This window comes from Malania oleifera, chromosome 2, assembly GCF_029873635.1.
Source record: "Malania oleifera isolate guangnan ecotype guangnan chromosome 2, ASM2987363v1, whole genome shotgun sequence".
Lineage (NCBI taxonomy): Eukaryota > Viridiplantae > Streptophyta > Magnoliopsida > Santalales > Ximeniaceae > Malania > Malania oleifera.
Window position 1 is genome coordinate 43,034,836 of NC_080418.1, and position 17,418 is coordinate 43,052,253.

Genomic DNA, 17,418 nt, shown 5'->3' on the forward strand with positions numbered 1-17,418 from the left:
GAATAAGGGAAAGATCCCTCCTTTGATCTTGCTGGAGCGGATCCCTTCCAAGCCCAAATCTCACCCTCAACTGAAGTTGCCATGTCCCATTTCTGCTTGACCATGGAATAGCCATGTTCCAAAGATTCCTGGTCCAAGGGCAGTGAAGAAGGATGTGGTTCACGGATCTGTTTCTTCAAGGTGCAGAAAACACCTATTCACACTAGTCAAGCCCTTTCTTTGAAGATTATTGAAGGTGAGTATCTTAGTGAAAAAAAAAAAAAGCAACCTTTGAAGGGGCTGGTACTTTTCAAATGAGCTTTTGAGGAAAATTTCTGATGCACTCACCGGGCAGCAAAGGTGATTACAATAATATTTGTCTGTGAAATTAGGGCCCAAATGGGCTTATCGGAGGAGGGCTGGCTTTGAACATTGTAAAGGCTATTGTTAAAAAATTATAAGAGTATCAATTTCCCAATCATGACATTCCTGATCAAGGGAATGTTCCAGAAGGCCCCATGATTAGTGCATTCCTAGTGATGGCATTATGAGGCCATCTTTATCTCAGGCAAGCCCATAAATGGATGAGAATGAAGAGGTAAGGTGGGACTTGCCACACCAATGTCATGCCAAAAAAGAACATCCGCCCCATTTTCCATGCCTGATGAATTTCCAAATAGTTGTACCATGGCCTCTGGTCACCTCTTTGCAGGCCCAACCATTGTGATGAAGGCCATTTTAGTAGTAACTTCCCTCCAAAAATAATTTCTCTCGGACATGAATCTCCAAAAGTCACTTCCCCAACGGTGCCTTGTTGAAAGTAAGAAGGGATCTAAGGTCGAGCCCTCACTTTTGCATGAGTTGTTTGACAATCCCTTATTTTACAAGATGATATTTGAATTACTCTCCTGTGTCCCCCCAAAAGAATCTTTGAATCCTTTCCAATCTTTTGGTAACTGCACTAGGGGATGGGAAACAGAGGCATACAATAAACTGTGAGATTGGCTATAAGATGCATTCGAAGAGAGGGAGTCTGCTACCCTTGGAGAGATGATTCCTTTTCCAACTAGCTAGTTTCCTTTCAAATGTGCCAACCTAAACACCCTCGTCTTTGAACTTGGCTCCCACAAGGAGGCCAGGGTAAGAAATAGGAAAAGTTCGAAGATTGAAGCCTAAAATTCCTACAAGCAAGGGTTCACAATCACAAGCCCCCGTAAGAATGATATTACTCTTGCCCAAATTAACCTTAAACCAGTGAATGTTTCAAACAAGAAGGATGCTCTTGAGGTTAGGGATTTGATCAGGATTGTCCTTGCAAAAAAAAAAAATAGTATCATCTGCAAAAAGGGCGTGGGAGACTACTAAATTTCCGTTGTTCCTTCCGCCCCTTTAGAAGGTCACATTCATTTGATTTGGTTATCATATGGTTCAAAACTTCCATAACCAAGATATTTACAAGGGATGAGAGGGGTTCTCCTTGTCTAAAACTGCGCAAAAAACTGAAAAACTCCATAGTGTAGCCATTAATGAGCATTGAGAATGAGGGCATAGACACACAATGACTGATCCATCTGCACCAGATTTTGTCAACCATTCTCCAGAGGACATGAAGTAGACAATTCCGGTTCACATGGTCAAATGCCTTCTAGATATCCAGTTTACAGACCACTCCTCTTTTTTTCCCTCCATTCAAATAGATGTCCACAACCTCACCTGCACTTAAGGGCAGCATCCATGATCTGTCTGCCTGCAACAAAGGTGTGCTGATGTTTCCCAATTACTTCTGATGTTTCCAATTTGAGCCTGGCTGCGAGAACCTTGGCTGGAGCTTATACAAGCTACCAACTAGGCTAATGGGACAAAAATATTTGATGTTTAAAGCCCACACTCTTATAGGGATCAAGGAGACAGTTTGAATTGATGCTAGCAATGAAACTGCTTAAGCTGTGGAAGTCTTTGAAGACTCCAATGATGTCTTGCTTAGGAGAGTCTCAATTCCTTTGAAAGAAAGCCATGCTAAAGCTGTCAGGTCCTGGGGCTTTGTTCCCATTGCAGCTCTTGAGAGCTGAAATAATTTCCTTCCTCAAAGGGTCTTTTGAGCCACCAAGCCCTTGAGAAGTTCAGTTTTTTGAAGGAGATACCCTTTGCAGTTGGTCTCCAAGATTCCTGCGCAGCATACAGATTTCTTTAGAAATTGCAAATCCCTCTTTTAATATCCCTCTCCTCCACTAGGAGCACACCCTCCATTTCAAATTTTGTCATCAAGTTGAATCTTTGATGTGCATTAGCAGCTTGGTGGAAAAAAACTGGGGTTCCTGTTCCCTGCGTTTGACCATAGGGCCATAGATTTTTTCCTCCATGCTATTTCCCTTGAGTTGACTTTAAACTTATCACTGATTGTCGTTTACTAATCTGATGTCACTAGTTTTTTTTTTTTTCAAATTCTTTTTTTAACGTTATTATTTTTTCCTGCTATTTAAGGTTTTGCCAACTGAAAACTGTGCCATGTCAACAAATTTTTTTCATGGGGCTTATCTTAATATTTTCTTATCTGCTTAGTCAAAGTCAATGTACTGTTAGTTTTTATTCTAGATTACAATGTATGGTGATTTTAACAGTTCTGACTACTACCAAGTTATTGCGATACATTTAACTGTGTGCACCTTGCAGCATCTTTACCTTGCTAGTTTGGCCCAAACTCTTAAAATGTGACATTTATTAGCATAAGTCTTAAATATTGATTTCGACTAAAATTTCAAAGCTTCAAAAGTATGAAAATTTCAATGGAAATTTCGAGTTCATTGTCAATTTTTCCTATGAGTTTGAAAAATGATGAAAATTAGTTGTGAAGGATACAATCTTTTATGGAACTTTAGAAATTGTTAATAGACATAATAATGCAAGTTTTGGTACTAAAGTATTATAAATTAAATACATCAATGATAAGTTGTGTATAAGGTGCAATTAGCTGTAATACCTCCTGTAATATGATAATCATATAAAACATATTCAGTTAATGCAAATGAAATTCATTAATCAGCTAAATATTATTTATTGTACAAATAAAGATAATTTAGATGTAATGGTCAAGTAAATGCTGTTGCAAATTACTAAGTTTAATATTTCATATAATTTTTGCTATCAATTTTTTTTTTTCATATAACTTCAGAATCCCATGTAATAATCTTTGGTTACAATAAAAAAAATAAGATAAATTAAGAGAGAAATTTCACTTTGGATTTAAATCTCCATTTGAGTTTCAAGGAAAATTCATTCTATAGTTAAAATTTTGACATGTTTAAGTAAAATTTTGAGGTTTCAATCAAGCTTTGATGATTTGTTAATTTCAATGGAAATTTTGTATGATGGAAACTGACTGCAATTTTCAATTTTGAAGCTGATGGAAAGCAAAAATTTTGACAATTTCCTGGAGATTTAAGACTAAGTTTATTGGTTACTCAACCTATGTTCCATAGTACATGGTTCGGTTGCTCTATTGTCGCTGTTACATGACTAGGGGATGCATTTATCCAACTATTGAGTTATCCCTCCCAGATATGGGTATCCTAAGTTGTCAGTCATCAGTCGATCATAGTATAATTATTTTTTGAATAGAAAATAAATGTATTGAAATTGAACAAAAAGGAAATGCAAGCTAAAAGAGGGCATGAGGCCCTCAAAAGAGGGAAAAAAGTACAAAGAAGAAAGCCCAACAAATAACTAATAAGAGAACTCCTTTTTAAACCCTTCTGCTAGTAGTTGATTGAACCCTTCAAGTTTACTAACGCACATCAACTTTTTCTTTTTCACCTTATGCCCTCATGAGCCCCATCCAATCAAACCTCTTTGTTCTAGGATCAGTCAACTACAAGCCCTTTCTCATCCACAAGTTGTTGAGCTTCAAGATCATTCATGTTAATCTTCTCCTCAGGGGACACAGGGATAGGAAAAATATCATCCCTAATCTGGTCACTCACCTGATGCTTTTTACACATTATTATCCTCAAAAATAGAAACACTCTAAAGTCTAAACCTTCAAGAAAAGTCTAGACCTTCAAGAAGAATCGCAGGCACAGGAGAAATGTCACCAAATAAATCAGGGGGGATCTGAAACCTATCCATTTCACTCACAAAATTAATCCGGCAATAAACTGCAGCAACTGAGACGAAGAAAAAGCAACTGAGTGACAGACGCTCCTCTTCTCCACCTGTACAGCAGACCTATTAGCAAGACATAATGACCCCTTTGCTTCCTGGCCTAATTTTGGGCCTGCCTATTAATAATCCCCTCCTCCTTCCTTAGATGGGCTACTGCACTACTAGTACCAAAAATTGTACTGAGCCTCAAAAAGACCCTACTGAGCATTTTCCTCATTTGAAATCAGTAAATTTTTTTAATAATTGGACCAAATTGAATTAAAAGATAAAACGTCTGGCCCAATCCAACCCTTCTTTTCTTTTCTAGTCATTGTATATTTATATTATTTGTATAATCATATGTCTTATGTGTTTAATAGATTAATGGAGTGTATAATGTATTTTATTTATCATGCATAAGAATAATGATAAAGTATAAATACACACGCGCACGTAATTTTTCAAAATACACTAAAACTCTTTATAAGAAGGGTTAAAAGCTTAAAACATGCAAATATACTAATATGCACAAGGTTGTACGTGCTTGAAAAAAATTCACCACCGTTACACCCGCTTCCTGTTATGTAACAGCCGCTACTCTTGCTTCCCGTTACACCTATTACCGTTAGGTTACGCTATCCATTACCGCGATTTAAAACCATGCATCTAATACTACCAGCCACCTTATTCTTTCCCTATACCAGCAACATACTACTGCAATAAGCACAAAAATAGAACAGAGACTATCAAAGGCAGTTGCATGACCAACTAGAAGTCTGAGGATTGTAAGAATTTTTAATGTTAAGGCTGGCATATTGTTAGTTCACAAACAACTAGCTGAAGCTTTTGTCTCGTAGACTTGATAAGGTTTTGGAGCCATGGTTTCTAGGAGGTGTTGCCTGCATTTATCTCCTATCAATTTAATTGGGCTAAGCTGGGAGTTGTTATTACCTTGATGGCCATTATTCATTGTTCATTTACCTCCATGTGCGATCAGACCATGTGTTTGGGAAGGTGTTAAGGATTGATATACATTGTTGGCACAACCTAATAGCTTAAGCTTTTAGGTTTAGTGGGGACTTTAACATACAGCCAAATGGATGTTTTTGTTTTCCAACATGGATTCAATCATCCCCAATGTCATGTTATGTCGTGGCTGTCTAGGTAAGTGATAAATCAACAGAGGGTTGTGTTGTGTATCTTGGCTATTTTGTTTGTAATATGTTTATTGTTAGCGATGTCACATATTTAAAGCAGTGTTAACATGGATTCAATCATCCCCAATGTCGTGTTATGTCATGACTGTCGAGGTAAGTGAAGATCAACAGAGGGTTGTATTGTGTATCTTGGGTACATTTGTAGCACAGTGTATTTCTGGTTCTGTCTGCTCTTTGGGTAAACCAAAAACTAAGCTGGAGAAGTCAGAATCTTGAGCATTAATATATTTATATGTTCATGCATCTTAGCTAGAAATTTGGCAAATCAATATCAACAGACGTCCTGCAGACTTCATTAATTGAAACTTGAAGCATGTGTCTCTCACTTCAGCTTTCTTGGAATGTTTGGTGTATATTTAAGGTTGTGTGGCATTCAACAACCAAAGAAAAAGTCCTTTTGGTAAAAAATTGATCAGCTAGTGTCAGATTGAGCTCATACGCAGGCATGTTTGTGATATTCTCATAAGAACTTATGTCATATGTATGTATGCATATATGTGTGTGTGTGTGTGTGTGTGTGTATAAAACTCTTGCAAAACATGTCAGGCGGCCACTACAGTTAACTTACTATCATAGTTTTAAATCGCGGTAGCTGGTAGCGTAACGTAACGGTAACGGGTGTACCGGTAGATGGGAGTAGAATATGTTACATAACGGGAAGCGGGTGTAACGGCCGTGAATTTTTTTGAAGCACGCACAGCCTTGTGCGTATTAGCGTACTTGCATGGTTTAGGCTTTTAGTTCTTCTTAGAAAGAGTTTTAGTGTATTTTGGATCCTTTAGTTCGTGTAACTAAGTTATTTGGTAAGGGCAACAAGTTTACATTTGTTTTAAACCACCGTTGATAGAAAAATTACATGTGTGTGCGTATTTATACTTTTCATTGTTCTTATCTGTGATAAATTCTTATGTGTGCTAAATTAATTAATAAAACAAAATACATTATACACTCCATTAATCTATTAGACACATAAGACATACAAATAATACAAATATAAAATAGCTAGAAAAGAAAGAATGTTGAAATTGAAAAATATAGAACATAAATATCACATTACTAATATTATCAAAATAAAATATTTTCCTAACAAGTTAGTATTTTCTAATTGTTAATTAATACATCTAGTGTGAGTATTTAAAGAAATAGTAAATTTTGTATCATTGTCATCCTCATTATAATCTTTTCCCCCTCTTGCCACTAGGTATATTGAAAGTGAGAAGAAAAAGTAAAAAGTAAAATAAGTTTTTGGTGTAACAGTCTTGTAGCGGTTACGTAACGGCTGTAGCAGCCTTTTCGTAACGGTTGGGTTCCATAACGGTCGCTACGGCCTGATTTTTCTTTCCACCGATTTCGCGGTGTGTAATGGTATCGCTAACCCAAAAAACCGTTATGTAACGGCATAACATAATGACCGCGACCTTTATTTAAAACCATGCTTACTACATTGTTTGAATCTTTTGATTGCATTTTCATGAGCATAGCTGGTAATAGTTAATTTTATGGGAATCTATTAATCACTGGCATTGCTATTCTGGGTTGCTAGTCTAAGCCCCCTTTCGAAACATGTTAAAAAATAAGTATTTCTTCATAAAAGTACTTTTATAACCAATAAGTAGTGTTTGGTTTACAGTTATATAAGTAATTTATTTCGAAAAGTACTCTTCCATTTTTTTAAAAAAAAGAAAAGAAAAGTAAATATTTTGTGAAAAAATATTTTTGTTGAAAGAGTACTTACCTGAAAAAAGCACTTATAATAAGCAGCCTATTTTTAGGTAAGTACTTTTACAGATAAATACTTTTCCAGAAAAGCACTTTCCTATAAATAGTTCCAAGCGATCTCTAAGACTAGTTGGCTACCACACACATTCATCACTAGAGAATGACATAGATCTAAACTAAGATATTCTGATTGGTCCTTATTTTCTTTTGTCATTTTAACAGCAAGTTCTTACAGCATTATGGTTTTACAACTATATCATTTTTATTTAGTTGCATGTTAATTATCTCCATTATAAGTTCCAGCATCCGCATTTCCCAAAAACATTTGTTTATGATAAGGATCCTGATGATCAGATTATATTTTGAAGCACAGTATCCCTTTTTATGTTTACTTTGATTGTTCATCTTTCAACTATAGCATGTTGCTTTTGTAATTATTATTATTTTTTTTTTCTATTTAGAACATCTGCTGACATATTTAACCTCTCTTTCGAAATTATGATGCTTATTTTTATTAAAAGCAATCAGAAAAAAATATATATTGAAACAGACTCCTTAATAAGTTCATTCCTCAAGGGTGAGGAGCAATTATTACTGGCTAAATTAGTATCTATTTGGGTTTAAATTTGCAACAGGCATTTCGGTGGTTTGATTGCAACAGCTTTATTCTGATTAGAGAAAGTTTTTTTGATCAGGGGATCTATGAAACAAAGGTGCCATTGGAATTTTATACTGTTCTCCAGATTGGATGCGTCTGTAAGGTGGACAAAGCTGCTAAGAAACGAAATCTCCAGGATGGCTGGGGTTTAAACGAACTGCATATGAAGACCACAACAGAATGTTGTTACCTGGAAGAGTCCATCTCTTTCTTTTACTTGTATCATAGGTATATCTTGGTACTGACTATAGGATAATAATTTTACATTATCATTATGTAATGCATGGGGTATCACATAAAATATGACAAGACGTATCATGTCTGTTTCATGTATTGGGATGCACATTTCAACCTTTTGTCTTAAAGATATAAATAAAAATGAACTGTGATGTGCCGGAATGTTCGATCGTTTGATAAACCTATTTACATTTCAGATGCATCTACTTTGATAATATTTAGTTTTTATATAACAGGAGATTATTAAGAGAAGATGAGAAGAATAGAGGTTGATTGAGGACAGGGAGTCTTCTAGCATAACAGAAGCAAAAATGGAAAAAAATAAAACCATAGAATTGAGGAGCATTGGAGGTTACTCAATTCTCTTTTTTATAAGATCTGGCAGGCACTGATCCATCCTATCCAGATTATCTTGGTTCTTATTGGCATTATTTTTTTATGCTGCCCCTGGAGACAAACCCTGCTGCATATTCCTTAACAACATGCAAATCATTTTCTTCATCATTAATTAAAGGAACCCTCTCCAAGTATCTCATCTGGGTCTTTGAGACATGAGAAACATCATCCAATGATGAATTGCAGCCATATTGAGCTTGAGTTTAATCTTTGAAGTAATTTTTCACAGCAGTGTGAACGACGGCCATGGTTGGTGAATGACGGCTAGCAGTGTGAACGACGACCACGGTTGGTGAATGACGGCCACCTACCATGGTGGGTGAGCCACCACCATCTACCATGAGATCTTGTCACAAGCCAGAGGCTATAAATTGAGACCCCCCACCGAAGCTAAATGATACACATCTCAACAAAATGGGGTTGCCGAACGAAAAAATAGACATTTCCTTGAAGTAGCTCGTGCATTGCTATTTCCTACCCAATATGCCTAAAATGTTTTGGGGTGATGCCATTCTCACAGCTACATATCTCATTACTAGAATGCCTAGTCGATTTCTCTCTTTTGCCTCACCTCTTGAAAAATTCCAAGCATTTTTTCCAAACTCTCGTCTCAGCTCAAATCTCTCTCTCAAAGTGTTTGGTTGTACTGTTTTTGTCCATATACATCATCAACATAAACTGGATCCACGCGCCCTATAGTGTATCTTTCTTGGCTATTCCCCTACCCAAAAAGGGTACAAATGTTATGATCCTCCAACAAAAAGAAATTTTGTTAGTCTTGTTGTTACTTTCTTTGAAACTACTCCTTACTTCCAAAAGCCCTCGCTTCAGGGGGAGATTTTGAGTAGTAAAAAAGCTCAAGTTTTGGACTTCAATACCTTTATTATTGAACCTGAGCATGTCCCAAACACTGAGCCTATCTTGAAAAGTGCTTCTAATCTACCAAATACAAAAGAAAACTTGAATTCAGGGGGAGATGTAGGAAAACAATATAACAAGGAGATATTTGTCTACTCAAGAAAGCCAAAATTAAAGGACGCGGAGAATCTCATACCTGGGGCACCAAAAGAGTCGGAACTGGTGATAGATCCAAGCAACCATGAGTCTTCATCCACTCTTGATCAAGTAATGTCTAATCTTGAGTCCTCCTTTGATAAACCTGCACAGGCTGATCTCAATTTACCCATTGCTCTTAGAAAACAAACTCGGTCATGTACTCTCCATCCCATTTCCAAATTCATGTCTTACAATACTTTGTCTACAAGGTGTCTTGCTTTTATCTCTAATCTTGATAGGATAAAACTTCCAAAGAATATTCAGGAAGCCCTTGAGATCCCTGAATGGAGAGAGGCAGTTATGGAGGAAATGTGGGCCTTGGAAAAAAAATGGAATGTGGGATGTGATGAATCTACTGAGAGGGAAGAAACCAGTGGGCTGTAAATGGGTGTTCATTGTGAAATACAAAGCTGATGGGACAGTGGAACGGTACAAAGCCCACGTTGTTGCAAAAGGGCTTACTCAAACCTATGGCATTGACTACATAGAGACTTTTGCACCCGTGGAAAAACTGAATACTGTCTGAGTTCTCCTAGCCTTGGCAGCCAACTTGGATTGGCCACTTCAGCAACTTGACATCAAGAATGCTTTTTTGAATGGCGAACTAGAAGAAAAAGTCTTCATAACGATACCTCCGGGCTTTTGTAAAAGGGGTGAATAAAACAGAGTATGCAAACTCAAAAAGTCCCTGTATGTACTCAAACAGTCTCCAAGAGCTTGGTTTGATAGATTTACAAAGGTGATTAGGAGCCAAGGATATCGGCAAGGACAATCAGACCATACTATGTTCTTTTGGCAATCTAAAGATGGGAAGAATACAATTCCGGTTGTATATGTCGATGATTTCATCCTAACTGGAGACAACATAACAGAGATGGACAGGTTGAAGAAAGTCTTGGGCACTGAGTTTGAGGTAAAAGATTTGGGACAAATGCGGTATTTTTTGGGGATGGAAGTTGCTAGATCAAAGAAGGGAATCAGTGTTTCTCAGAGGAAGTATGTCCTAGACCTCCTAACTGAAACCGGCATGCTTGGGTGCAAACCAAGTGATACCCCCATCATAGTTTTAAATCGCGGTAGCGGGTAGCGTAACGTAATGGTAACGGGTGTAACAGGAAGCAGGAGTAGCGGATGTTATATAATGGGAAGTGGGTGTAACGACCGTGAATTTTTTTGAAGCACGCACAACCTTGTGCATATTAGCGTACTTGCATGTTTTAAGCTTTTAGCCCTTCTTAGAAAGAGTTTTAGTGTATTTTGGATCCTTTAGTTCGTGTAACTAAGTTATTTGGTAAGGGCAACAAGTTTACATTTGTTTTAAACCACCGTTGATAGAAAAATTACATGTGTGTGCGTATTTGTACTTCTCATTGTTCTTATCTGTGATAAATTCTTATGTGTGCTAAATTAATTAATAAAACAAAATACATTATACTCTCCATTAATCTATTAGATACATAAGACATAAAAAGAATACAAATATAAAATAACTAGAAAAGAAAGAAGGTTGAAGTTGAAAAATATAGAAAATAAATATCCCATTACTAATGTTATCAAAATAAAATATTTTCCTAACAAGTTAGTATTTTCTAATTGTTAATTAATGCATCTATTGTGAGTATTTAAAGAAATAGTAAATTTTGTATCATTGTCATCCTCATTATAATCTTTTCCCCCTCTTGCCTCTTGGTATATTGAGAATGATATATGAAAAAGAGAGAAAAAGTGAGAAGAAAAAGTAAAAAGTAAAATAATTTTTTGGTGTAACAGTTCTGTAGCGGTTACGTAACGACTGTAGCAGCCTTTACGTAACGGTCACAGTCCGTAACGGCCGTGATTTTTCTTCCCACTGATTTCGCGGTGTGTAACAGTATCGCTAATCCAAAAAACCATTACGTAACGGTCGCGACCTTTATTTAAAACCATGACCTCCATTGAAGCAGGAAAAAGAAGAGAGGACATCAGAAAACCTGTTGAACGAGAAAGGTATCAAAGATTAGTTGGCAAACTAATTTACTTATCACACACTAGACCCGACAATGCATTTGCAGTAAGTGTGGTGAGTCAACACATGCATTCATCGAGGGAAAGTCACCTAGAAGCAGTGTACAGAATTCTTAGATATCTCAAGGGATCTCCGGGAAAAGGACTATTCTTTAAAAAATATGAAAGCAAAGAAATAGATGTCTTCACAAATGTTGATTGGGCAGGATCAGCAGAAGATAGAAGGTCCACTTCCGGGTACTACACCTTTGTATGAGGAAACTTGGTGACTTGGAGAAGCAAAAAACAGAACGTTTTAGCTAGAAGTAGTGCTGAAGCAGAGTTTAGAGCAGTGGCACAAGGGATATGTGAAGGACTGTGGTTACGGAAACTCTTGGAGGAGTTGCATGTCACAGTAAAGTTCCTTATCAAACTCTACTGTGATAACAAAGCAGCCATTAACATCTCTCTCATTCCAGTCCAGCATGACAAGACCAAACATGTAGAAGTGGACAGACACTTTATCAAGGAAAAGGTTGAAGAAGGAACCATTTGCATGACTTATGTTCCTACCAAAGAACAAACAGCCGACATCTTCACCAAAGGACTACCTCGACAAAGTTTTGATGATTTCACATACAAGTTGGATATGGTCAATATCTATTATCCAACTTGAGGGGTAGTGTGGAATGACGGCCTGCAGTGTGAACAACGGCCATGGTTGGTGAATGACGACCACCTACCATGGTGGGTGAGCCACCACCACCTACCATGAGATCTTGTCACAAGCCAGAGGCTATAAATTGAGACCCCCTATCGAAGCTAAATGATACACATCTCAACTGCAAGTTGTGTCCTCTTTTGTTTTTCTATATTTTATTCTCTGTGTACATGTTAAATAGGGACCCGAGTATATAAAGAATACACAATAGAATATACAATTGATTCATTCTCATTCTCTACAGAAATCATTCATTTTGATTTCAACTATGCATTCCAAGGACTATCCATGGCTGAAGAACTCTCCTATCCATCCTTTTTGAGAGTTTTCGTTGTTCGTAGTTCTGGATGCCTCCATTCTTCAACAACATTGCTGTTCTGTCGCTGATTGTATCCCAAATCTGGCAGCCTTTTTTTCACAAATAGATTTACTTCCACTACCAGTAGAACATAGTTTCTGTTGAATGCCATGTTGATGACCTCTGTACTTCAACTTGCACACCTCATTCTTCTCCTTTCAGACCTGATTTGACACCATTGCTGATGAAGGCTCTTTCTTGTCATGAAGATCTCTTCAACATGACTCGACGAAGCTGCCTTTTCTGTTCTGATTCTTCCTTTGTTGCTGCTGATTACTGTTGCTGTCGAATCTGCTCATCAAACTACCCCATCACCAGCATTGTATCTTGCTGGTGACCCAGATCTAAGAATCTCCTCCAGTACTCATCCTAATATGGGTGTGTGATAGTAATTTTATGTTATCTGAATGCATATGGGATATACGATATATCACTTGGAGTTCTGGACATGGTTAATATTTTGTCATTAATGCTGATTTTGGAGAGCAGGTAGAAGCTGTTCAATCATTACGTAGTTGGCTCATCCCATAAAGAAATCTTGAAGCTCAGAAAAAGGTGCCCTTTAGAATTTCAAAGATAAACATGCTGACTTGCCAAAAAATCTACGAGTCAGGAACCGAGGGTGATTAAATGGATTTGCAAGTTTCATTCTTTTACTTTCTTAATATGGTGAAATTTTTATAGTCAAAACGAATATAAATCAGCATTATGTAAATGCCCTAAAAATTATTAATGCTGGAATTCGGTCATAATATCTTTTAGATCCCTTCTTCATTGAGTTCTGTGATATTATATGGACATTTTAAATTATGTCAAATGCTCTTGTTAGAATGTTAGACATACCTGACTTCTGCACAAGGATGGGATATGTGTTTCATATGCTGTTTTGGGATGTATACCCAACAGGCAGGTCAAACAAAAAACAAAAGGAACAAATTCCTAAATCTCTGTAGATTGCTTACTCCTACAAAATTATTGATTAATTTGATGGTCCGTTTTGTATATTTTCATTCAAGCGAAATCCTCATGTTGAACAGAACAGCACAATCACTTCATTCCGCTTATATATGCATATAAAAAATTAAATATGTAAACTAATTCAATTATGTCCCCATTTTCCAAAATTTGTTGCTTACATCTTGGATACTCGCATGCGCCTTCATGCCCAACACTATTTCTAGTCCATATAAAGCAGCAAGGGTCCTCAATAGAGTTAATTATCTAATATGTCTCTTGAGTCCTTCTTATGGACTCTTTATACGACATTTTAATATACTATCTTTATTTAGAATTTCTTTGTATATTTTCTGATTTTCAGAAGCCTGAGATTCTTACACATCTTAGATGTCAAAATATTGTGTTTGGATACTCTGCATCATGGGTCTAAGAAATGTAACAGATACCTCGCTAGGATATTATGCATGGTGCTCCATTATATATTATCATTTTATAGCTCATCTTTGAATTTATAAAGTTATTTCTTGACTTTTTCAAAACATGCTACAAAAATGAGTGACTTGCTATATTGTATTGTGTATTTCTATGTAATAAATTTAGGTCTTTTATATGTGGACCCCATTCTAACAAGCATTCAGAAATGTAGTTATTCAACATTTTTTAACAAGCATGTTCACACTCCTTTTAGTTCTGCATATTTTCTTTCCTGTTCTGTTTGCCTAATGACAAATTTTTTTATTTTGAAAAATCCATTCTGTTTCAGCATCTCTGAAGGACGTGCCATATATGTTGGATATTTTCCTGCTTCTAGAACAATTTATGTTGTGGTGGTTAATCCTTTTCAGAATAAGGAATTATCAATATCTATTCTTGAAAGACAATTCCGTGAAGCTTGCCAAGCTTTGTCTATTGAGCCTCCTTTACCCAGAAATGGTATCAATTTCAAGGTGAAGTTTAGTTTTGTCTAAGCATAAGCTGTCTTGGTTTGTTATTCTAGTGCAATTTCTCACTTCTTTAATACTTTACGGATGTACTGATGCTCAGGTGGACTATGTTGGATCTGTGAAGGATGCCGAGAGGATTTTGCAAAGAACAATAAATGAGCACAGGTTTTACAATACATGCTGTTCATTCTACTGCTGTGCAATACAATGTTTGATATCTGATGCTTTTCTATTGATTCCAATCATGAACTTCGGCATTCTTGTGTTTGATATTTCAACAAATTTGCTGTTTCTTATAGTTCAATTTTTATTCTTTTCATGAAATATTTCAGCCTACGAGAGTGTCTGTAGTGACCTAGTTAAACTAACTAACAGGCTTTTTGGCCAGCCATTGGGTGGAAAGAAATGCTGCTATAATGTTGGACACACATTGATTAGGAGTGGGACTTGTAGTGGGTTTATTTGCTTGTTAGATGCCCCCAGTTAGTGGCTTAAGCTTTGTGTTAGATTCCAAACCAGTACACTAATCCAGTTCTGTACAAGTTGTTTTTCCCAGATTTCCCCTTTGTACAAGACTTTTCTTTCACATTTTCTAGTTGTTAGTCTACCAAACTTTTGATGTGGTATTAGAGCAAGGTTTATGGATTCAATGTGCAAGAATCATTTGTGTGGTTTTTTTAAACATGTTTTTAAGCAGGGTGGGGGAAGGGATTGGGGATATTTATATGCCTATTTTTTAAGGAGGACGGATCATGAACTTTGTTACAAATGAAAAGGGGAGAGGGTGCGGCAATTCCACACAGCTTTGAAGCAGTATCTAAGCAAAGCTGTGACATCATTTTCCATGGAAATAAGTTTTGAACTGACTTATTAGGAATCCATTGATACTATAGTTCCTAGAGTTTGATCAAGGTGGGAATGAAGACCAGAGCTAGCTTGGGCTGTTTTTGAGACTTTTTTTTTCTTTTTTTTTTTGGGGGGGGGGGGGGGGGGGGTTGTGGATTCAGAAAAGGAAATTTGGAGATCAGAGTGTATTGCGAAAGAAAGTAATTAGCTAGATTGGCTACTAATCATACAGTCCTACTCTAAAATTCCCTTAGGATTTCTAATGGATTTATATGAATTTTATCCCATAAGTAAAATAACTTCATGATTTTAGCTTGCAAGATGGGTGCTATTTTGGTTATTCAATTTAATCTTGGTCACAAGTTGTCAGTTAGTTTAAGAGGTCCTCTCTTATGAATTCAGTTTTAAGTATTGTGCAAATTAGAAGACCTAATCACAATGATAGGTCGCTACCTCTATTATAACATATGCCAAGTATATAACAATGATCATAATACCCTTACTAATTCATGCTTACGAACACAACAATAATGCTAATAACTAAAAAATAACCAATAACTCTCCCCTTCATGTTGGAGAATAGATCTAGTTAAAAATGGATTTAACACAATCATCACCCAATGTCGTGGTTGATAAAGATTGGAATTTAGACTTTACATAAGTGGTTGTGATGAACTTCTATGTGTTCTGTACTCTTATGGAAGAGTGTGATGGAGGCAATATGAATAGAAACTTGATTATTTCATATCAACTTCATAGGCTGAGACTGTGGAAAACCAAGTTCTTCCAACATGTTCTTTATTTACACAAGTTCACATGTAGTGTGGGCCCTGATCCGATACTCCAACTCATCACTCATCCACCACAATTTTGTTCTTACTTTTCTAGGTTACTATGTTACCACCAATGAAAATATATTACATGGTTGTGGATCATGGTTGGCCAGCCTGATCTACATCTATATACCCCTTAACACAAGTATGATCTCAATCCCAATATAAAAGACATCACCCATGTGCACTTTGAGACATCCCAAGACACAAGTGATTGCTTCCCAATGACTTCTTCTAAAAAAAACTAAGAAATTGTCTCACAACACATGTTCCAATAGATATTGCTAGACAACCACTTCACCTAAAAGTTTAAGTTGTTAGGTTGTGGGCCAACGATGTATATTAAGCTTTAACACTCCCCCACACGTGCAGCCCGACAACACGTGAAGCGATGAACACACGGTAGATAACACGCATCACAGGGAATACAATATTTTTTTAAACCCTCATAGTAAATGTGGGCAACAAGACTAGGACCTAGGACCTCTTGGTAACCAACTCTGACACCATGTTAGACAACCACTTTACGTAAAAGCTTAAGTCGTTAGGTTGTGGGTCAACAATGTGTATTAAGCTTTTTTATAGATATATTTGGTTGAAATATTATGAGATAGCTCAACTTTTTAACAAGTCTTGGATATCATCCAAAATCAGCCAACAAATTGTCCACATCAAACGCTAACTTGCTGTTAGGATCCATGTTTAGATCCCAGGTCTCATCTAAAAATCTTGGAAAATACTTCTCTGTGGCAATACCATTCCATACAAGATGTAGATGCTTCTATAATAAATATTTCAATGGCCCAAAATCTTTGGTACGAAATGAAGTATGTAGAAAATGCATCAGGCACTAGATACCTTGATTATCATCAATAGTAAATACAATGCCATCCACATACACGAGCAGAATCTTACTAGAAGTAGTATGATGACAAAATACAGAGTGATCTACTGCACACCATTGAAGGCCAAACTCAAGTATGACAACACTAAATCAACCAAACCATGCTTTGGGAGACTACTTCAAATCATACTAGGAATTCTTGAGCTGGCACACTAATCTTGATTCCCTTTGAGCAGTAAACCAAGGTGGTTGCTTGATATGGACAACCTCCTGAAGATGACTGCGTACAAATCCATTCTTTATCTCTAACCAGTGCAGAGCCAATGACACATGGAGGCTAAGGAGATGAATAAATGAATTAAGTTTCACAACTTGGGAGAATGTGTCAAAATAATCCAAATCATATGCCTAACTCAAAATAATCCAAATCGTACACCTATGTATATTCCTTAGCTATAAGGCAACCTTCAAATAAGCCACGAAACCATCTAGATTGACTTTCTTGCGACTCATGTATCTCTTCAACTACTATA

General features: G+C 36.6%; 1 protein-coding gene across 2 annotated transcripts in view; it reads left to right on the top strand.

Annotated features, from left to right (window-relative positions):
* The window catches only part of LOC131149281 (DNA polymerase epsilon catalytic subunit A-like), a 152,062-nt gene that overhangs the window by 98,109 nt on the left and 36,535 nt on the right, over positions 1-17,418 (top strand). For both annotated transcript variants that reach the window (XR_009135188.1, XM_058099594.1), the window contains exons 33-35: positions 7,748-7,938; positions 14,182-14,365; positions 14,463-14,527. Coding sequence is in view for 1 of the 2 variants with exons in the window: in XM_058099594.1 (XP_057955577.1) it covers positions 7,748-7,938; positions 14,182-14,365; positions 14,463-14,527 (440 nt within the window). In the remaining variant the exon portion in view is untranslated. The remainder of the gene's footprint in view (positions 1-7,747; positions 7,939-14,181; positions 14,366-14,462; positions 14,528-17,418) is intronic.